This window comes from Rhinoraja longicauda, chromosome 7 (assembly GCF_053455715.1).
Source record: "Rhinoraja longicauda isolate Sanriku21f chromosome 7, sRhiLon1.1, whole genome shotgun sequence".
Lineage (NCBI taxonomy): Eukaryota > Metazoa > Chordata > Chondrichthyes > Rajiformes > Arhynchobatidae > Rhinoraja > Rhinoraja longicauda.
Genome location: NC_135959.1, coordinates 62,918,477 through 62,941,225, shown reverse-complemented (window position 1 = coordinate 62,941,225; position 22,749 = coordinate 62,918,477). Strand labels below are relative to the sequence as shown.

The following is a 22,749-nucleotide window of genomic DNA, read 5'->3' as shown; positions in this document are numbered from 1 at the left end:
CAATAGTATTTCATGCTTTTTCAGTCCAGAAATAATCAGGGAGTGATCACTTTGGGATTGTTCTGCAGACCCCTCCCAGTAGTCAGCAGAAAGTAGTGGAGCTCACAAATTGCTGTAAAAACAATAAGATAGTAATGGATGATTTTAACTTCCCTAATATTGACTGAGATTGCCATAGTGCAGGCTGGTGAACCTAACATCAGTGCTGAAAAAATTATTGGAAGAGATTCTGAAGGACAGGATCTGCTTGCATTTGGAAAGGCCACTAATTAGGCATAGTTAGCCTGGCGTTGTGTGTGGGAAACCATGTCTTGCAAATTTGATTGAGCTTTTTGAAGATGTGGCCAACAGGATTGTCAAGGGCAGGCTAATCTATATGGACTTTAGCAACTCTTTTGATTATGTCTGCATGATAGGCTGGTTTGTAATGGGATCCAGGGCGAGCTAGCCATTTGGGTACAGAATCGGCTTGGCGGAAGGAGTCAGTAGGTGGTGATGGAGACTTGTTTTTCAGTTTGGTGGCCTGGACCAGCAATGTCCTGCTGGGTTCACTGTTGTTTGGCATAAACATTCATGTTTAGGTTTACTTTTATAACACAAAGTACTTGTGCTATAACACCAGGATAAGCGCTCAACCAAGAAAACCGAGCCCCATTCCAAAGTAATATCTCAACTACACACTTGTGCTAAAGGACAATAACTAACAATATTCAGTAATAAGCAATCTACATGTTAACAAACGCACAAGGTAAATGTTTAACCAAGAAACCCAATCACAATGCCACATGAGAATCTAAAATTTCACACAGTTAAACGATAGGACAAAAAACTAGGCGTGCAGATGCCAGTATATCATTGGGAGTTATAAAGTGGGTGAGAATGGACATGGTATGATTAGTACATTTGTGGGTGATACCAGAATTGGTGGTATGGTGGGCAGTGAAGAAGGTTATCTAAGTCTGCATTAGGAAGTACATATACAATGAATGACAGGGCTCTGAGGAGTACAGTAGAACAGAGATTACTAGGGTATGAGTACATAGTTCCTTGTTAAGCGGCAATGTATGTAGGCAGGGTGGGTGTAGAAGGCATATAATCACGCCTTCTTCAGATGGAACATTAAGTACAAGAGTTGGGAAGTCATGTTATAGCAGTACAAGACGTCAATGACATTACATCTGGAATATTGTGTGTAGGTCTGGTTGCCATAGTCTGATTAATTTAGAGGATGCAGAAAAAATTCACAATCCTTCTGGGATTGGAGGGATTCAGTCATAAGGAGAGATCAGACAGACTGGGACGGTTTTCCCTGCAGCGAAGGACACTTGAGAGGTGATCTTAGAGGTTTAAAATCTCAAGGGGCATAGATAAGATACTATTTTCCACGAGTGGGGGGATTTGGAGCAATATGAAAATTAGGAATGGGGGATCTGGAGTAGCGAGAAGATTTGAGCGATCTGAAGCAGGGAGAAGATTAGACATTAGGGATGTGGAGCAGGGAAAAGACTGTAGACATAGGGATCTGGAGTGGGGAGAGGATCAAAATGAGACACTGTCATTTAGATCACAATTTAGTTTGGGAGGTGGGAGAGAAAGTATGATCAAAAATTCTCATCCATCTTTGAAATGAATAATATTCCTTGTTCTTGTCCAGAGCTGAATTGTGCTTTGAAATACTTTTTAAAAATGCAGCTGCTTTCAATGTGACAGAAAATGCTGAAAAAACTCAGCAGGTTTCGGCAGCATCTGTAGAAAGATAAACAGTTAACGTTTCATGTCCAGGACCCTTCAGTTCCAAGGAGGAGAAGAAGGAACTTTAGGTGAGAGAGGAGGTGTGGTAAGGAAACGGGTAGAACGAATGATAAATCTCTGATTGGCTGCAAAACCTAATGCAGCTTAGGTTGCATTAAGGGGACAGCTATTTAATATCAAACTAGACCAAGTGGACCCGTTAGGCCCAAACCTCTCCTGCATTGGTGCAGCACCCTCTCCTTCCCCCCCCCTCCCCCTTCCCCCCTATTCACCTCCTCCCCTCCCTCCACCCCCTCAACACCCTTATCCTCCCTCCCTCCCTCCCACTCCCTCCTCAACCCCCTTATCCTCTATCCTTCCTCCCTAGGAGATAGATTTAAACTTTAAAATGTGAATAACTTAAAAAACATAACACCGATTTCAATAAAACTACTTGCATTACCATTAAAGCACTGACGGTAAGGTGGGCCTAAAATTGTCGTGCTGTCGTGTACCGTTTTGGCTGTAGTTTGATCACAAACAAACAAACGAACGAGAGTTTTAGTATATAGATGGTTTGTTCTTTCTCCATTTTTGCCACCCTCTCCTCACCACCATCTCAACCCACTGATTCCGTTGGATCAGCTCCTCTCTCCTTCCCACAACCCCCAACTCCTAAAACTCCCCTTTGCCTGAGTGGAATCGCACTCCTTCACTTTCAACCCCATCCCGACCGAGATCGAAGGCATTCTATATTTTTCCTCCTCAACACCAGTTCCTCAGCCCTGAGCTAGGTCACAGTCCTTTTCTCCAAATGGGTAGCCCTTGAGTAGCCCTCTCCAACATGTTAGCTCACCCAAACCTAGATCGGGTTCTTGATCACAGACGTTGATTCCCGAGGTGTGGCAAGTGACATCATTGGACAGACAATATTTGCAAATCATAAAATGATCACTGCTCACTTTAAACGGCAAAAAGTGACTCACTCTGTCCCCAATATTCTATCAAATAACTTTTTATCAATAATCTGTATTCTTGGTCTTACGGGGGTGAGTTTTTTTGCACTGCAGCTTTGTGTGGGCAAGGAGGGGGCATAGTGGTTCCTGTCCTAAACTTAGATTGTGGCAAGGGTTTTACAGGGTTCAGCAGCTTGTACTTCTGTCCCACGTCTCAATGTAACTAACACATACTTACAAATAGTTGACTAACCTACAAACAAATCCCCCGCATGCGCCCCACCTAGATTTGAACCTATTTCTCCCCTTCCAGCAACTATGTTACTCTGGGTTTACAATTTTCATCTCTTCTCTCATCTCCTGGCCTTTGTCCAATCAACCATCTGCGAACCCCTCTTACCTCTATCCACTTGCAGGCTTTGTCCCACCCTCAACACCTCGAGCTTTCTCTGCCCCCTCTCCCGCCCCACAATCCATTTGAAGAAAGGTGCCGACCTGAAGCACCACCTATCCATGTTCTCCAGAGATTCAGCCTGACCTATTGAGTTACTTCAACATTTTGTTATGAAAATTGAATGAACTGCTGAACTTGGGATTTGTAGTTGTGTTTACAATAATCTGAAGTGCTTTTTTTTAAAAAGGAGACATAAGTAAAAATAAAATCTGAAACTTGAAATGAAATCCCAGAAATGAATATTTGGCTGCTTTACCAGAAACTGATATTTTATTTTTGTGTGATAAAATTGGATAGCTCAATAGTATGAAATAGTTTGGAATTGTTGACCTTCCATTTTAATGTGTATCCAATCAGCTTGCCCAGTTTGTGGTACAATTTTGGCTTATTTTTAAACCTTTGTCAATTAAAATTAAATGCCTACTAACTTTTATTTCCTTAGTTCCCAACAGCATTTGAGATTAATGAGTTCTTCCTCATAACAATTCTTGACCATTTGTATAGCTGTTTGTTTGGAACATTCCTTTTGAATAGTGAACAGCAAAGAATAAACGAGGTGAGTGACTAGCAAGATTAAATTCCAGATAATTGTAAATGGTCCACCCACACTTTCAATATTATGCACCACAGCAAACTGCAAAAGTCCATTAAGTTAGAAATTCCTATCTTTATTGTTACCCTGCACCACTTCAGAGAACCTTTTTTTCTGTACCCACGCATTCTCCACATTCATATTGCCCATGTTATGTGTATGTTGAATAGAATAGGAGGTAAGTGTCCATAATAGGTAAGTTGCCTTAGAGGGAGTACAGAGAAGGTTCACCAGATTGATCCCTGGGATGGCGGGACTTTCATATGAGGAAAGACTGGATAGACTGGGCTTGTACTCGCTGGAATTTAGAAGACTGAGGGGGGATCTTATAGAAATATATAAAATTCTTAAGGGGTTGGACAGGCTAGATGCGGGAAGATTGTTCCCGATGTTGGGGGTGTCCAGAACCAGGGGTCACAGCTTAAGGATAAGGGGGAAATCTTTTAGGACCGAGATGAGAAAACATTTCTTCACACAGAGTGGTGAGTCTGTGGAATTCTCTGCCACAGAAGGTAGTTGAGGCCAGTTCATTGGCTATATTTAAGAGGGAGTTAGATGTGGCCCTTTTTGCTAAAGGGATCAGGGGGTATGGAGAGAAGGCAGGTACAGGCTACTGAGCTGGATGATCAGCCATGATCATATTGAATGGCGGTGCAGGCTCGAAGGGCCAAATGGCCTACTCCTGCACCTATTTTCTATGTTTCTATAAGGAAATAGTGTACTATCTGTGAACAACCAGTGTCTTGTAAACTTCTGTAAACTGCTTTTCTATGACTGAATGCCACTTTGCAGTCTCTTGGATTCAGTGCTGTTTGGGGTGCTGCAGATATGCCTTTTATAAAACAGCAGCTTTCCATTCCAACAGAAATAATTACACTGAAGTGTATGCAAAGAAGTGGAATGTTCCTGGCAGCGTCCATTTTCACTTGCTTCCCTTGAACTATCCATGCTTTCCAATTAATGGTCCACACCTTATCTTAGCTGAGTCTTATTTACATTTATGGTAACTTACAACGTAAAAGAACATGATTTTCCCATTATTCTATTCTGATTCTGTATCAGTAATCTAAATGTAAATTAATCCTACTGTTAACTACAACTTTCCCTTGAAAATCCAAGCAGTTTACCCCTCCTCTCTAAGAAAGCATGTTCAAAACATCTTTTACTCCGAGCAATTCTCCCTTAGTTTTCAATAAATACCCATTACTGATCATTACTGATCATTACTGATCCTCCAAACTGAGGAAATATCCTTCGCTTTTAAATTCTTCTTAAAAGAATCCTCTAAATCTCTTCTGCTCTAAAGAAATTCAGCCCAGTTTTTAATACTTGGATTTCAGATGCGTGTCATTATCTAGGTGTCTTACTTATAGCTTTAGGCATGTTAGGGTTCCTTTTCTAACAGGAATCCTAAAGCAGCTTGCCATATTTATCTCAATAAAACTTTAGGTATTTCTTAGATTAATCATAATTTCTGTCGTATATAATGTTTTTTTGTATGAACAACTGAACTGATCAGTTCCATTGATCCCTACTACAAAGGCCATGTGCATAGATGTTAGATGTGGTAGGATTAGGAATAATTCATCATACTGCCTGAAATGTGACTACTTGGGGGAAAAAAGTGCAATTAAATATTTGGATATCAAGGTGACTATTGTAAAACAAGGCTTGCATTTATGTATTATTTTTCAGGTATTCAGGATATCCCAAAATAATTAAATAATTTACATCTGACAAAATGTTTTTGGAATCTAATGACAATAGACAATAGGTGCAGGAGTAGGGCATTCAGCCCTTCGAGCCAGCACCACCATTCAATATGATTATGGCTGATCATTCTCAATCAGTACCCCGTCCCTGCCTTCTCCCCATACCCCCTGACTCCGCTATCCTTAAGAGCTCTCTATCTAGCTCTCTCTTGAAAGCATTCAGAGAATGGCCTCGCTGCCTTCTGAGGCAGAGAATTCCACAGATTTACAATTCTCTGACTGAAAAAGTTTTTCCTCATCTCTGTTCTAAATGGCCTAACCCTTATTCTTAAACTGTGGCCCCTGGTTCTGGACTCCCCCAACATTGGGAACATATTTCCTGCCTCTAATGTGTCCAACCCCTTAATAATCTTATATGCAAACTATATAGCTAACGTATAACATTTATATGGTCCATTGCTTACAACAATGTTGCCGTATTGGCATTTAAAGTGGTGACAGTTTACAAACAAAGGGAAAATATAGCATTTAGTTATGCATATTAATATTTGTGGAAAATATGCATGGAAAATGTTCTCTGTAAAATTGATAATTAATCTTAAATTTTTTCAGGGACTTCAAAAAAGTACCATTTCATTATGGGCGTATGTAAACAGCCAGTTAGAAGAGTTTATCAACCCCCTGTATGTGAATTACTCGAACCACGTGTTGTATCCAGTGGCAAGCATGCGCCATCTAGAGCTCTGGATTGGTTACTATATCCGTTGGAACCCAAGGATGAGACCACAGGTAACCACAGGGTACTTTGGTATAATTGCATGTGCAGTAAACCATAATTTTAATAGACCTTTTGTAACAGATTTTGATTATAGCGGATGGACTTGCAGATATTACCCCCGGCTCGCACCGACTCCCCTCCGCTTAGAGTCCCAGCTTCTGACGCCACCCCCGACTCGCAAGGTGCACCAGTTGCCACTGATGTTGTTGTGGCTCACGTCGTAGCTCCTGGGGACAGTGTTTTGTCCGCTCCCCGCTCAACACCAGCTGCTTCCTCCTCCTCCCATCACTCTGTCACATGGCCTCTTTCTCCCACCCACCCCCTCCACTACCACCTCCTTCTCCCCTGGAGTCGCCAACATATTCCACCTAGGAAGTGGCAACAGGCAGCCCCAGTGGTCGAGCACATAAGGTCGTTGGCAACGGCCTGAAGAAATTTCTGTCCCCAGATGCTACAATATGAGCTGCAACAACAGCCACTTCAACCTGACCATGCAGTGGGTGAAGGGCTCACTGGTGCAGAACAGTGGCATCTGTGCTTAGTATTCAGGTGAAATGGCACAAAGTGCTATAGTAACCTATCCATGTTCTCCAGAGATGCTACCTGACCCGCTGAGTTTATGCAGGACTTTGTGCCATTTCCATTTAAAACTAAGCACAGATGACAAGGCTCCAGGATTCAGACCCGGAGCCCAGGTAGTGATATCAATGGGAGAAAATTTGTGGGAGTTGTGATAATTTCTGGACTTTCACGTTTCCCCACTTGCCACACCCCAAACTTGACAGCCATGCTTTCATCCATCTCTTGGATGCAGCCTCTTAGCTGGCAAGCTCCTGGTTTAAGCAATAGTTCTGTATTTTATACTTCTAATAATAAGTGAGACTTACTGACCTAAACACAGAATTCTTGATAAACCTCCATGCTAATGTTGCAAGTTTATTAAAAAAAATAAATTCTGTGCTTTGAAATTTCATCCTTATTTCCATTCTTCCACTTCCACCTTTTTGATCCTCTAATAACTGTCTCTTTATCCAGGTTTTTAGACCCTTGCTAATATCTCCTGTGCTTTGGTGGTGAATTTTGTAATTTTTTTAATAAACTTGCAACATTAGCATGGAACTTTATCTAGAATTCTCTGTTTAGGTCAGTAAGTCACACTTTGTTGCTACACTGAAACCCCTTTAAATTTTACTTAATTAATTGTTGCCATTGTGCTTAGCATGTACATGGGGGAAAAAATAGTTGCTTGCCCAAAACTGCTAATTTAATAGCCATTTTCTAAGTTGTTGGTCAAAACAATATTGTTGCACTATTTTCATTATCCATTTAAAAATTAATTATTTGAAATGAAAATAATAAAATAAGCCAAACTTCAGTGAAGCTCATTTGGGTTGGTCAAAGATTTGCTCAAATGCATTCAATTTAATGGGGGTTGAGGGGGGGGGGGGGGGAACCTATGCATAATTATGAATTTAGTCAAATAGTGGCAAAATAGAGTTTCACTCTTTTATGAATCATCCCTTTCTGAATACAGGAGCCTATTCATCAGCGTTATAAGGAACTTTTAGCAAAGCGAACAGAACTGCAGAAAAAGGTAGAAGAATTGCAGAGAGAATTTTCCAATAGATCAGCTTCCTCGTCGGAGAAAGCGGGCTCACCGCCACGTTCCATTACACCAGAGCAGACCGTTGTTTGAAAATTGACTACGTTAAAGGATATACTAGTGGTTGAGGGCAATATTTACAAAAGTCTTCTCGTGCTTGGAAAAAAATACTCGTGTACACCCAAGCATAAATAAACAGGTTTACTGTAAATTATAACTTTTTTTTTGTAGGAACAAGATACTGTTAATTGAGATAAATAATTCAAGAATTCCAAACAGATATGAGGATAGTTTGTTGCTTTGGAAGCAAATGTTATTTATTGCACTGACAAATATTAACTGTCATCTTTAACTTTAATTCTAAGATTAACACTAAAACTTGTATGTAATAACCAGTGAGTTCAGATGTTTTAGACCTGTTGGTTTATATTAATTTTAGCTTGATACTACAACAACAACTATTCCATGCTGGGTTTTTCATCCCTCTAACAAAAAACTAGAATGATAATTCAACATACTTGGTGGATAAGAAACTATAATAAAATATGTAAGAATAAAACTGTTAGAAAGTAAAAGAATGACTACTGAACAGGGCAAGTATGATTATTGTGATTGAAAGTGGTAATTTTCCCTAAGGTATGCTGTATAGACATTTTTTAAATGTTAATTTTATATTTTTTCTAAATCAAATTGTCATTTTCACAAAATATTGCCATCATTGTTGCACTGCAACTTGGTTCACATCTCTACTGAAGTAATAAGCCCAGCTAAAATTCTTTAAAATGGTAATGTATTTTTCTATCCATAATATATTGTGTATTAGGATAAAATATGAAATTTGGGTTTCTGTTGACCAAGCCACATGACATAATGCCAATGCGCATGAGAAATGTAACAAGTGCCATCTTGCTGCTTTTTCTGTAAACCACATGCTTTGTTTAATCTGGCATTACACATGTACTTGAACAAAGCACTTTTTAAGCAAGGTTTGAAAAATTCGGTTATTTTCATATACACATTTTGAAGCTAGAAAATTTAGTTACATGTTAATAAAATGCCTAATATTTTTTGAATAACTTGGGAAAGAAGTTTATGAAACAGAAAACATATAGTGTTGGTTCAAACATTAAACCAAACCTGAATTTCAGGGAGAATGTTACTAGGGTGTAACCATACTAATGCATTGTATGAACATGTATTTTCAGGGATTGCTGACATAAATTTAGAAAACCGTCCAAAGATTTGTCAAATCTTCTGTAATTGTCTGTCCTATACTTAAGTTAATGATTAATTTAATTTCAAAAGATTCATTCTGTTTTGGGACTCCTTAAGTCTTCACAAAAATGATTTTCTCCAAATCTTTAGTTTTCAGTTTAAATTCTTGCCAATTTATGCAAAATTACTGATTAGCAGTTTTACATTTCATCCAAACTTGTCAGTAGTGTTACTTAAACTTGCATATTCCAGATATAATTTCTTCTGCTCGTGCCAGTCTGCCATGAAAGGTTACTCATTATTGCAGAATCATTAGCACCAAAGACAATTAGCAGCTGCAGTGCTTTGAAAGGAAAATTGAATTTTAGAACTTTTAGCTTTTATAATTTAAATTAGCTAAATCTAATGCAAGCATTTAAGCATTAATTTCCTTAGAATCTACTTTAAGCAGGAAAGTATGGCTGCAGGTTTAAGGAATACAGGATTTTTCAATAAAATACAAATGGCTAAAATTAGTTAATCCACTGTCATTGCCTAGCTGACAACAGCAAGAGGCCAGTGGGAAATTGGGGAAAGAAATAATGTTAAGACACAAAAAGCTGGAGTAATTCAGCGGGACAGGCAGCATCTCTGGAGAGAAGGAACGGGGTGACGTTTCGACCTGAAACATCACCCTTTCCTTCTCTCCAGAGATGCTGCCTGTTACTCCATCTTTTTGTGACTATCTTTGGTTTAAACCAGCATCTGCAGTTCCTTCTTACACAAAGAAATAAAGTTGATACTCAAAGTACCTGTATCCTGTATGTTTCTATTTTATTAATACTAAAGCACATGTTTAATTTTGAAATATTTATGATATGACGTAAACTTTATTTAAAAGTAGGCCACAGAGCATACATACATTGTAGTTGGAAGCTTTTGTGAAAATATTTTGAATTTCTTGGATTAAAGACTGGTTTTGGCTATATAGCTCTGTTTTTTTTGAGTAAACGTTCTGGAAGAATACTTTAAAAACCTGACCAATGGTTGCATGATGTCAGAAATGTATTTGGCTGGCCTGAAACTAGTTGGATTGAAAGGACCAATTCCCAATTTAAGTGAGAGATACATTATGTTATTACAAAGCAGCATCAAAGAACGTTATTTATGTTTTTTTCTTTCAATGTCACTTAAGTTTTTTTTGTGTAAATTAATTTCTTGGATGATGTGTTAAATTTAAAGTATCAATTTATTGGCCACCTTTGGTAATAAAATTTTGAAAACAAGAATATTTTAGGGTTGTAAATACTTTAAGTGCTCAAATGACCCAATTGTGAATTACATATCACTTGCTAAATGCAACATAAATATTTGTTTGAGGAAACAAAAGTTATGTTTGGGCAGAGTTCCAAAAACCTATCTTTTTCCCCCAGACCTCCTGATGCTTTGGTGTGGTTCTGTTTTCTGCAGTGACTGGGGCCCCATTCCCACAATCTTTTTACATTCGAAGATGGACACAAAAAGCTGGAGTAACTCAGCCGGTCAGGCAGCAAGCATCTCTGGAGAAAAGGAATAGGTGATGTTACGTATTCCTTTTCTCCAGAGATGCTTGCTGTCTGACCCGCTGAGTTACTCCAGCTTATTGTGTCTAATATCTTCGGTTTAAACCAGCATCTGCAGTTCCTTCCTCCTCTTTTTACATTAACTGGGGGTCCTGTTCCCATGGTCCCTTTAACTTTGGTTCACTGCAAAATTTATTATACTACTGTGTAATTGTTGATCTGCTAATGGGAGGAATTGACAGTGGTCCAGAAATCCTGGCACTTACAAAGTGCTGAGAGTTATGAATTATCAGAATTTTACTGTAATAAGATAATGGACTATCCACTAGCAGTAGACCAATGCAAGACTTCAAAAATCGAGGTGAAACCCCAATTTTTGGACACTGCAGCTACTGGTTTACAAATAAAGACACAAAGTGCTGGAGTAACTCAGTGGAACAGATAGCAAGTCTGAAGACAGGTCCCAATGGGGAACGTCATCTATCCATGTCCTCCAGAGAACCCAGCACTTTGTGTCTATGTTTTTTCAATTGCATATTCTGGCCAATATCTCAACTTTGTAACATTTGTAATACATTTATACAAAGGAGTTAACTGCCAGTTAGTTAACTAGTGGATATATTTTCATCATTAGCTCTTCTCTTGTTCTACCTATTGCCCTCCCCCCCACCCTCTCTACCTGGAATTATTCCCACCCCAATGCTTTGTGTCTTCAACCTAATATATGAACTATTTCTATTTCCACAGATGCTGCCTGAACTGTTGAGTTTTTACACCATTTTTTGTTTTTATCTTGCTCTGTCCTCCATTTCATTCACCTCGCCCAGTACTCATTCTGTCCTTCACTGCTCTCCCAACTCCTCCCCAAGATATCTGCTTACATTTTAGTAAATGGGTTGTCTTCACAAGTACTCTCATCTCATCTCTCTTTCACCATTGGCCTACCAACTCCATTGTGGTGACAGGCCTGCCTTCACCAGATTAAATTAACCCCCACCCACCAAAACGTCTCTACTCCATTGTTTTCATTCTTTTTAGTATTCTCCTGTGTACCACAACTATTTTCTTACAGTCTCACTCCCTCAGCAATAAATAACTTTTCATTTGCAGTTCTTTCCCTTTCTGCATCATTTCATCACATGTGACTGGAAATCTATTGCATTTAGAAAATGAACAATTGAACCTTCTAAAATTCTTAAGGCTTAATAAGCCAGCTTTAAGGAGAATGATTTCCCTTAACCAAAAAATCTAGGGCCAAAGAACAGTTTCAGAATAGGGGATAGGGCGTTTAGCACTGAAATTAGAAATTTCTTAGTGTACAGGGCGGTGAACTTTTCCTGTGGAGCTACTGTGGGTGTGTTAATTCAAAATTGTGATTGATGTTTTTCAGGCCATTAAGGGAATCAAGGGATCTGCAGAATGCTTCTGTAAAATGGCTTTCAGGTAGAAGAGCAAGAATGAGCTTATGCGTGGTGAAGGGTCAAGGAGCAAAATGACCTCCACCTGTTGTGGAGATTCTAACTTGTATAATCAGAAACCACTGCCTTTGGGGACATTAACCTGCAAAGAAAATATTTTAAAGTGGAACTTAAGGTAGTTCTTCTACACACAGAAAAAACAAGATTGCTAATGGAACATTGGAGTTAAAAATGCTAGAGGGCAGCACTGCCATGTGAGATTTAAACATCTAGGATATTGCTCCATTAAGTGTTATTTATTTTGCAAATTAAAATGTCAAAAATAGCTCACATAACTGAAATTACATTTAAACTCCTTGCACCAGTCATTGTGGCAAACCCACTACACATACTAGAAGTCCCCATTCAAAAAAAGTTTATTTCACATAATAATATCACAATGCTAAGTAAAATCATTTACTCATTTTTGTAAAAAAATGCAGACTTAAGCTAAGCAAATAGCTTCAATGCAGGTAGGTGATCAAATGTGGTCTCAAAAGTATTGGGTGATGCAACCTCATCACAAATTAAAAGAAAACTTATGTACTGTTAACCATGGAAAATTGCATGCTGCATTGGCAACCAAGTAACCTTGTTTGTTAAAAAAAAATGCTGTGAATGCGCGCCTGACAATGCTATTGGGCAAATATTACATTCCATACCAGCCAAGTGACTATTAAGATCATGGTGCTGACTACTTTCATAGCCATTCATTTTGTACAAATCATGCAAGGTGACAATGTTTACTTGATACTATGCTTCAGAAAAATCTTATACCGAGATCAAAACAAAAACTAAATAATTATTTGTAAAATTAACTACAAGTCTGCAGAGTAAAAAGGGCTTTCTCAAAAGATGCAGCAAAATAAATCCAGAACCCACATTTATTTTTCAATTCATTTATGTACCCGATGTCTGTAATAAAAGGAAAAATACAGATGCATTTGGTACTACTAAAATGAATTTACTTGATAAGGCTTCGTATGTACCTAGACCTCAAGTAGAGATAAGGGATCTTGTAAATAAACAGGTCCAAAACAAGCCAAATTCCTGTCTTAACAGTTCAAAATAGTTGAAATTTGTTCCAACTTAAAGTACGCAAAACATTACATATGCATTTCCTGGAAACGTCTGTTTTGGGTGGTTTAATTAATGAAAATGTCTATAAATTAATAAAGTGCGAGAAGCAACAGGTTGTATAAATTGACAGTCACCCGAGAAAACATACAAAATGATAAAATAGATTTATTATTTAAGTATTTGTTGAGGAGTTAACTTGCTGCTGAACAGCAGCATCAGAAGTATAAAATATTGACATGGTCCATTAAAATTTTAAAACCAGATCAACAATTCTACATATTTTATGCAGAAAAACATATGCAATTGAGTTAAGTAAAAAACGATTGTCACTTTAATTGAGTTTACCTTTTGAAAACATTATTGGATAGACTTCCCTGAGTAAATATAGCAATCTGAAGGTCATTTAAAATAAAATCTTCAGGTTCAGTTGCAGCTTAAAATTTAAAAGCATTGCTGAACTTCAGTCCACATTAATTGTCATGAAAATGATCAAGACATCAGAATGTGCTTAGCAATGACAGGCAGTATTTATAAGAGATATACTTCCAACAAATAGACTAAGTTGAATTTCAGATTCATTCTTTCATCTTCCCAGATGAGAGGCATATGAAACTGTGGACCTGCAACTTGGAACAGCACACACAGATGTAATACTGAAAATTGAAAGATATCCTTGCAGCAGTGCAGTGGCCCACAAACAAAATTAAAGTTGTTCTTATAAATGTATGGTATAGATCTTGACATCTTACCTTAAGTCATATAATAACTTAAGAAGTTTTTCTGAAGAGTGGATTAAGGAATTTAAAATTATTATAACCAAAAATGGTTGATTTAGAAAGTATAAGATGACCCATGGTTGAAAAAAGTTATAAAATGCACATTCCTCTGCTGTAAACAAGCATGGTACAGAATTAAATTCACACCACTTTGATAAAACCACACGCCTTCAATAACCCCAATTCACATCATCTTTTCGGAGGGTAGTTTGTATAGTCTGCATATCCCTTAACAAGCAAAGGCTTCCTTTGCTTTTATTTCCTGGTTGTACTTTAACAGCATCCTTTCCTTTAGTTGTTACAGTTGTTGTAACTTGCACTTCACTTGCATGGGTTTTTTTCTGATTTGTCGCTCCTCCAGCAGAATGCTTTTTCCTTACTTTTTCCTGGAATTTTTTAAGCTAAACAAAAAAACACAACTTTAATCAACTACAGAACCAAAGCGGCAAGACTTCAATATTATTCATTCCTTGTCTTTTATAGTACAAGTAATGATCTGAAATGATTCAGTTGGTAGTAATCCTAGCAGCAAGGTAACAGTTTTTTGTTGTCAAGTTCCACGCCCGAGTGTAGTGCACTGTGTCCTAGATAGATTCTCCAGTGTAACAGAGTGCTGCACCATTAGTGATGATGACCTTGAGGCAAGATTTCAAACTTGTGTCCTGTCTACATGCCTTCTTACAGTAGACAGAACAAGGTTAAAATCTCATCGCAATGTCATAATCATTAATGGTGCAACGCCCCATTACACATACCAATTGACATACCAATATTTGAAAAACATGCAGGCAAATATCTATCCCTCAGTCAAAATTCCCAACAAGGATTATCTTGCTAATATTTTCTTGTTTGCGAGAACTTGCTATGTTCAGAATGGCTGCTGGATTTTCTACACTTACACAATACTTACTAAAATTAACATGGACAATATCTCTGTGACACGGTAAAAGTCCAAGTACAGAACTCTCAATATGAACAGACATGTTATAGGCAAATATTAAGCAGTTATTGTAGTTGGGGAGAAATGAATCCAAATTATTAATCTTGCATTTTCAAAATCCTGGTTACATATTAGATAGTCAAGAGTGTTTTGTTGTCATATGTCCCAGATAGAACAATGAAATTCTTACTTGCAGCAGCACAACAGAATATGTGAACATAGTACACTGTAAACAATATAATGAGGGAAAAAAAGTTCAGTGTGAGTATACATACGCACACACACTCATACATGCATATAAAAACAAACAATAATAGAGCAACAATAACAATAAGTCTATGCAGTTCAGAGCTTATTTGAGGTTGCAATGTTTAATAGCCTAATGGCTGTAGGGAAGAAGCTATTCCTGACCCTGGATGTTACAGTTTTCAGACTCCTGTACCTTCTTTCCAATGGCAGGGGTGAAATGTGTGTGGCCAGGGTGGTGTAGGTCTCTGATGATGTCTTTGCCTTTTCCAGTAAATCCCTTCAATGGTGCGGAGGATGGACTGGGCAGTGTTCACAACTTTTTGCAGTCTTCTTTGCTCCTGAGCATTCAAGTTGCCAAACCAGGCCGTGATGCAACCAGTCAATATGCTCTCTACCTTACACCTGTGTCTCTGACATACCGAATCTCTAATCTCAGGAAGTAGAGGCGTTGATGTGCTTTCTTTATAAACTGCTGGGTCCATGAAAGATGCACACCCAGGAATTTGAAGCTTTTGACTTACTCCACCATTGTCCCGTCGATATACGATACAGGTTTATGGGTCCTCTTCCTTCCTGTTCCAAAGTCCACAATCAGTTCCTTGGTCTTACTGACATTGAGAGCCAGGTTGTTGTGCTGGCACCATTTGGTCAGTCAATCAATCTCATTTCTATATTCTGACACATCACCATCTCTAATTCTTCCAACAACAGTGGTGTCGTGGGAAAACTTGAGGATGGAGTTCGCACTGTGCTCAGCTACACAGTCATGAGTATAGAGTGAATAGAGCAAGGGGCTGAGCACAGCTCCCGTACTTATTGTTATTGAGGAAGAAGTGTTTTTGCCAATTCGAACACACTGGTCTGCTTGGACGGGATGATGACACTGAACGCCGAGCTGTTGTCTACAAACAACAGCCTGACGTAATTGTTTTTATTGTCCAAGTGGTCTCGTGCAGAGTAGAGAGCCAGTGAGATCACATCCTCCGTTGACCTGTTGGAGCGATAGGCAAACTGTAATGGGTCAGGGTTCTCTTTGAGGTAGCAGTTGATATGCACCATAACCAACCTCTCAAAACACTTTATTGCCATGGATGTTAGTGCCACCGGTCGATAGTCATTGAGCATTATTAAAGCAAATATTGATGCCCTCTTAAAGCAGGTGGGAACCTCAGACCTCAGTAATGAGGTTGAAAATGTCTGTAAAAACTCCAGCCAGTTGTTCTGCACAGGTTATGAGTACTCAACTGGGTATACCATCAGGTCCAGACGCTTTCCGAGGGTTCACGCCGCTGTAGGATCTTCTGACGTCAGCCTCTTGACTGTGACTAATACCATCAGGATGGCGGCTCGGGAAGGTACATCAATGTTCACCCTATCAAAGTGTGTTTAGAACGCATTGAGCTCGTCAGGGAGTGATGCTTCGCTGTCGCTTGAGCTTCCCCCTGATTTTGCCTTGTAGGAGATGATGACATTCAAGCCCTGCCACAGTTGCTGAACATCCACCTCGTCCTCCAGCTTAGAACAAAAGTCCCTTTTGGCCTTTTTGATGGCCCTGTCAAGGTCGTATCTGGACTTTTATACACCCCTGCATCACCAGACTTGAAGGAGTTAGTTTAATTGTGTACATTTCCCCAGTCTTCCCCAAAGTTTTTGAAAGCAGCAACTTGTGCATGTTATATTCTTATGGAATTTCCAGTTCTAAGAAAATCCACTCTTCCTTTCTTCATCCAACTTTTCATACACAGCAAGAAGCCTCTAAATATCATTTGACACCTCCTCATTACAACAAAGGTACATTATTCCCCTAGCCGCATCATTAAGTTTGAAGGTAAAGATTTTTACAAGGTAGCCGCTTGTTATTAAATTTTTCGACTGTGAAAGATTACCAGCTAAATCATGAACTTTTCTCTCTACATCAAAATATTGGTACAATTATTTTGCAAACATTGTACAAAGTTGAAATGTATTTGAATTTCAAAGGAGTACTTTATTGAAGAACAAAGAATGGACAACAATAAATCTCAACTCATTTAAACAGCGCAGAAACTCAGAGCTGCGTGAAATTCCAAGCCAGGAGGGACAAATATACTCAAATCACCCCCAAGATGTAATGAGAAACTATTTATTTTCAATATACAAATCTTTCCTTCGATACAAAAAAATTTACATCCCTCAACCAGGTAGTCATTGTTCACGTTCAAGGCAGGTTGTAATTAACATTGTATTCGGTCATGGAAGGAATCGCAGTTTAGTTCATTCTGCAATAATCTACAACCCTTAAACAGAAGTTCCAGTTAAGGGTGACCAGTGAAAAGCATAGTTAAATGTTAGTGCCTCTTGACAGCAACAATTTATAGCAGCTGAAATTAGTAAAATTAATGGAGCCTAAAAATCAAACCATTGATATATGGAGCAGCAACTTTATTTGCTGGGTCAAAAGAAATTACTTTGTAAATCCTTTAAAATAATTCAGTCTTACTGATGCTTGATGTTTGCGAACTTTAGCAATCTGATCTCCTTTTGCTTCCATTCTTTTCACCAGCGCTTCTAACTCTCGCTCCAAGTCCTCTCTCATTGCATTTGTTTTTGCTTCATGTATTTGTTTAACCAGTTCATGGTGCTCACTAGTTTAAAAAGAGTAAAAATCGCATTTATTAGCTGTACGAAAACAAGTTTAATTTTTAATATGAAGACTCGTTGCTTTTATTGGTATCGAGCAGAATTCAGTAAAAGAAGCATGAGAAAGGCATAGTTTCCAAAAGGATTCAGAAACAACATCCGGAACACCATGCAATGAGTCTGCATCCTTAGCTGATACATGTTATCTTAAGCCAACAGTAGTTAAGAGACGCAGGAGATAAGCAAAGTACTACAGAGAAAGACATGTTTGTTTTTTGATCCATATCCCCACCCCATTTGCTCTACAACATCGCCATGCCCATCTATCTCTAAAGTACTCGGTTGGAATTAAGTGCACATAGTAGAAAACCTGCTTTTTGCTTTACAAAGGTATATGCACCACATAGATAGGGGAAGATGGATGAAGTCAGTGGCACAAGGCCACAAGCAGCTTGGCTGTTGTTACAAGAGGGCGCTAGGATCGGGCACACATTGTAAAGAGAACCAATGTTACCACATGAAAGAGATTTTGGGCAGAAATGCTGGTGAAGTTTAAAAAGTAATTAGCAGTGTATCTCTCTGGAATTACTGACTAATCATTGGCCATCCTATATTTGTTTTCAAAACATCGAGTTCGATCTAATATGGTGAAATGTAAAACACTTTCTAAAAGCATAATTGAAATAAAATTGGCCTTCAACCTTCCCTCAAGATACACAAAAATATGCATGATCAGAAATAAAACAAAATGCCCTGCCTTTTTTCAAAGATTATCTGGTATTTTCTTCTCACTCCACTGTGAAAACAGTGCAAAAATGTATTGCCTTCTCTTTTCTGTGATAAGAGTCCTGCATGCATTAACCTTTAACCTCAGAATTGTTCTCCCTGCGACAGCTCAGCACCTTTCAATTCCCCCCCCAACCCACATATTTACCTTTGCACCCCGTATTATTTTCCTGGTATTCTGTTTCTTTTTAACAATTTCCCAATCTGTTCATTTCCACTTTGTTACTTTTATTTTAATATAATAACTTCTTTAATTTCATTCAATCCTATCACTTACAGTGCCCTCCATAATGTTTGGGACAAAGATCCATCATTTATTTATTTGCCTCTGTACTCCAAAATTTGAGATTTGTAATAGAAAAAAAAACACATGTGGTTCAAGTGCACATTGTCAGATTTTATTAAAGGGTATTTTTTATACATTTTGGTTTCACCATGTAGAAATTACAGCTGTGTTTATACCTAGTCCGCCCATTTCAGGGCACCATAATGTTTGGGACACATGGCTTCACAGGTGTTTGTAATTGCTCAGGTGTGTTTAATTGCTTCCTTAATGCAGGTATAAGAGAGCTCTCAGCACCTAGTCTTTCCTCCAGTCTTTCCATCGGCTTTGGAAACTTTTATTGCTGTTTATCAAGAGGGGCAAAGTTGTGCCAATGAAAGTCAAAGAAACCATTATGACTCTGAGAAACAATAAATTTGTCGATACATCAGCCAAACCTTAGGTTTACCAAAATTGACTGTTTGGAACATCATTAAGAAGAAAGAGGACTGGTGAGATTACTAATCGCAAAGGGACTGGCAGGCCAAGGAAGACCTCCACAGCTGATGACAGAAGATTTCTCTCTATAATAAAGAAAAATTCCCAAACACCTGTCAGACAGATCAGAAACACTCTTCAGGAGTCAGGTGTGGATTTGTCAATGACCACTTTCCGCAGAAGACTATCCGCTGTTCCAGGTGAGGATTCCTATATATCAACGAGACCAAGTGCAGGCTCGGCGTCATTTCGCCAAACACCTCTGCTCAGTTCACCTAAACCTACCTGATCGTCCAGTTGCTAAACACTAACTCCCCTCCCATTCCCACACTGACCTTTCTGTCCTCTTCCATTGTCAAGAGAGAGACCCTGTGCAAATTGGAGGAAGAACACTTCATATTTCGCTTGGGCAGCTTACACCCCAACAGTTGACTTCTCTAACTTCAAGTAACTCTTGCTTTCCCTCTCGCTCTCCATTCCTCCCCCTTGCCAGTTCTCCGACTAGTCTGACTGTCCTCACTTACATTGGTGTTACCTTCTCCTAGCTAACAATGATCTATTCTACATTTTCCTTGATCACATTTGTCTTGTTTTCACACCACATCTCCTTATTTCTGTATCTCCCTCTCCCCTGACTCAGTTTGGTCTTGACCCAAAATGTCACCCATATATAGAAATTTCTATCCAGAGATACTGTTTATTCCACTTCGTTATTCTAGCATTTTGTGACTATTTTAATTAATAACATTTTGATTTATTACATTTTGAATGCTGTAATACTAGAAATGTAGAAATTTAAACATTATGAAGCTACAAAATTCCAAACAGCTAATAATGAATTAATATGCACATTTTAAAGTAGATTAAGATAATACTTACAAACTCATTTGTCCAAATTCATCTTGTAAAGTTAACAACAGTTCAGACAGTAACTCATAGGAATTAGATATAGTAGATCCAGAAGAACTTTCAGTCATTGATTTGGAAGTTCTGGAGACTCTTTTTTGGACCATTGGCAGCTCACTAACCACTCGGTCATTGCACAAAATGTTGTTATGTTGCTTCAACAGATGCAATACATGCTGAACATTGGCACGGACTGAATGACTTGGACTAGCTGACTGATAGACAAAGACAACAGTAAGATTTAAAACAAAATTACTAAAAGCTGGAAGCAATTGATTTCAAACCAACATTTGTTCTTGACATTAATTAATAATAGGTACATGCACAAGCACCTTAAACTTTAAAACACATTACATTTTTAAAATTGTTAAAAAATAAAGAATTTTTAAAAACTTAAATTCTCATCAAATATTTTAAGAAAAAAATAGAAGCAAAGGCTTTCCTTTCAAACAATGCATGGCAATAGTTAGTATGCATGATAAATTTGTTTACAAACCAATTTGGAAGTTAGGAATGTGGGGGGAAAAAGTAAACCAAATAGTTTATTTTTTGTAATAAAAAGGAGCTGCAGACGTTGATTTACACCAAAGATACACACAAAATGCTGGAGTAACTGAGCTGGTCCAGCAGCATCACTGGAGAAAATGGATAGGTGATGTTTTGGTTCTTGACCCTTCCAGTATATTTTTTGTGCAAGGCAAGGTTCAACTTGATCATAGAATTTTTACTTGTGGATTCAATTCCATTCAAAAGACCTGAACACAATAATCCAAGTTGCAATTGAAAAGTGAAAGAAACATTGCAGTTTCTGGCTCCCAGCTGTTTGGAGAGGTTCAGTTGAGTTCAAAACAAAAGAGGGGTTGAGGCAAGAGATTGTCTCATATCTCCTGTTGCGGGTTGCAAACTTAGAATGGTTTTGAGCGCTTGAGGCCCATCCCAGGCTCAGTATTGAAACTGAATGCTTGTAAATATCACCCAAAAAGATTTGTTAACTATTTAAGTTATCTTTTAACAAAAAAGTAACAACACAAAGACATACATTAATCAATCAAATGAAAAGGCCTACTTATCATTCTCTTGACAGCAATTTTTCTCATCAATCAATTTGACCAACATGCAGATCTCGTCTAATGATGGTCAGGTGTGAAATGTACACATGTGTGTGCACTACCCATTGAATTCTAATGTTGTAATTGTAGGCATTCTCAGTTTGGATTTAACTGTAGTCTACATTCCAGCCTATGCTTCAGAATTCCTAATATTGAACTAGGTTACCTCAATAAAATTACTTACAAGAAAAAATGCAGAAACATTTTAAAATCTTAATTTAAAACTTTAAAATTACCAATTTCAAACATTAAACTTCCTTGAAGTATGGAGAAGACCATATCTATTGGAAATAAACATAGACCTAAATAACTAGCTAACAGCAATATTGGAGACTGTATAAAGAGTTTAGTTAAAATCAATAGAACATAGCAATACAGCAGAAAACAATGCAACACATTAGCACATGCAAGATGAATGCAATCGTTCATACTCACTTTTCCTGCAACAAATGGAATATCACCCAGATTAAAGCGATAATGGGGTTGTGCATGAGAATGGGTAGTACAAGACTTCTAAAAGAGAGCAAAGAAAACCATGTTAGACAGCCAAATATAGAAATCTGCTCATCAGATATCCTCATGACTGCCAAGCACTGAGTATCAAAATTTAAAAATCATAATTTATCTAATTTTACTTTCAAAACTAGATAGTATACGGGTCAATTGGTAGTACTTCCAGTCAGATGTTTGCAGGTTCAAGATTATTCCAGTGAGTACGAAACTGAACCTGGCACTTGGACGATTATAGGAATTGAGGTGGTGTATATTATTCCAGCTACTATCTTTTGTCATGACATTAAATTGTGATATAGTTTGTCATCTCAGAAGGACACAAAAGAAATCCTGCCATTATTTCAAACAAGAATATTTGGCAATATTTATGAAGTTCATTTCAAATGTTATCTTTTTAAATGCCCTGATCTTAAAAATATTTTTTTCTGCCATTACTGTCACACAATGGTGATACAACTTCTACTTCTTGTACATTTCCCGATTCCTTAAACATACCAAATCAAGTACAACATTGCCTCACGATATCTTCAACATGGCCAGGAAACTCTCAAATGCATCAACCCTCAGACCAAACCATAAAAGCTGTTCTAAAATATTTTAAATGCTTTCAAGTCAGATATTGTTTACCTTCAGCAACAATTACATTTACCTTCACCAGATGCTGCTTCTTGTTCTTTACTTTCTTTGCCCTTGGTTGTGATGGTGGTTGTTTTGGCGACACTGCTTGTAACAGAATTCTATTTCTTTCCAGGCCAGTCTGCAACTAGATACAAAGAGAAACATGTCTTTTAAATACAATTACAATCACAAAGAATTTATACTCGAGTTTATGTAATAGATGTATTAACTTGAAAAAGGTAACGATAGTGTCATGTATGGTATGAACCAACCCTCCAAAGCGTTCGATAATCTACTTGAACCAAAATTATTCTTCCAATCTGCAGTTCCTCTAATTAGTCATTTGCCTTTGCA

The 22,749-nt window shown here is 38.0% G+C and overlaps 2 protein-coding genes across 7 annotated transcripts in view; one reads left to right on the top strand and one right to left on the bottom strand.

Annotated features, from left to right (window-relative positions):
• mtmr2 (myotubularin related protein 2) overlaps positions 1-10,273 on the top strand; it is a 55,326-nt gene extending 45,053 nt beyond the window's left edge. For 2 of the 3 annotated variants that reach the window (XM_078402738.1, XM_078402737.1), the window contains 3 exons: positions 3,584-3,697; positions 6,058-6,234; positions 7,758-10,273. In XM_078402738.1, coding sequence (XP_078258864.1) covers positions 3,584-3,697; positions 6,058-6,234; positions 7,758-7,919 — 453 coding nt within the window. In that variant the 3' untranslated portion in view covers positions 7,920-10,273. Of the gene's footprint in view, positions 1-3,583; positions 3,698-6,057; positions 6,235-7,757 lie in introns of those variants that run through there. The other variant, XM_078402739.1, reaches the window with a different exon arrangement.
• Positions 10,274-12,253: 1,980 nt separating this feature from the next.
• The window catches only part of LOC144595340 (centrosomal protein of 57 kDa-like), a 32,804-nt gene continuing 22,308 nt past the window's right edge, over positions 12,254-22,749 (bottom strand). For all 4 annotated transcript variants that reach the window (XM_078402732.1, XM_078402731.1, XM_078402733.1 and 1 more), the window contains 5 exons: positions 22,427-22,540; positions 21,700-21,777; positions 20,129-20,370; positions 17,564-17,708; positions 12,254-14,296 (listed from right to left, as the gene is read on the bottom strand). In XM_078402732.1, coding sequence (XP_078258858.1) covers positions 14,066-14,296; positions 17,564-17,708; positions 20,129-20,370; positions 21,700-21,777; positions 22,427-22,540 — 810 coding nt within the window. In that variant the 3' untranslated portion in view covers positions 12,254-14,065. The remainder of the gene's footprint in view (positions 14,297-17,563; positions 17,709-20,128; positions 20,371-21,699; positions 21,778-22,426; positions 22,541-22,749) is intronic.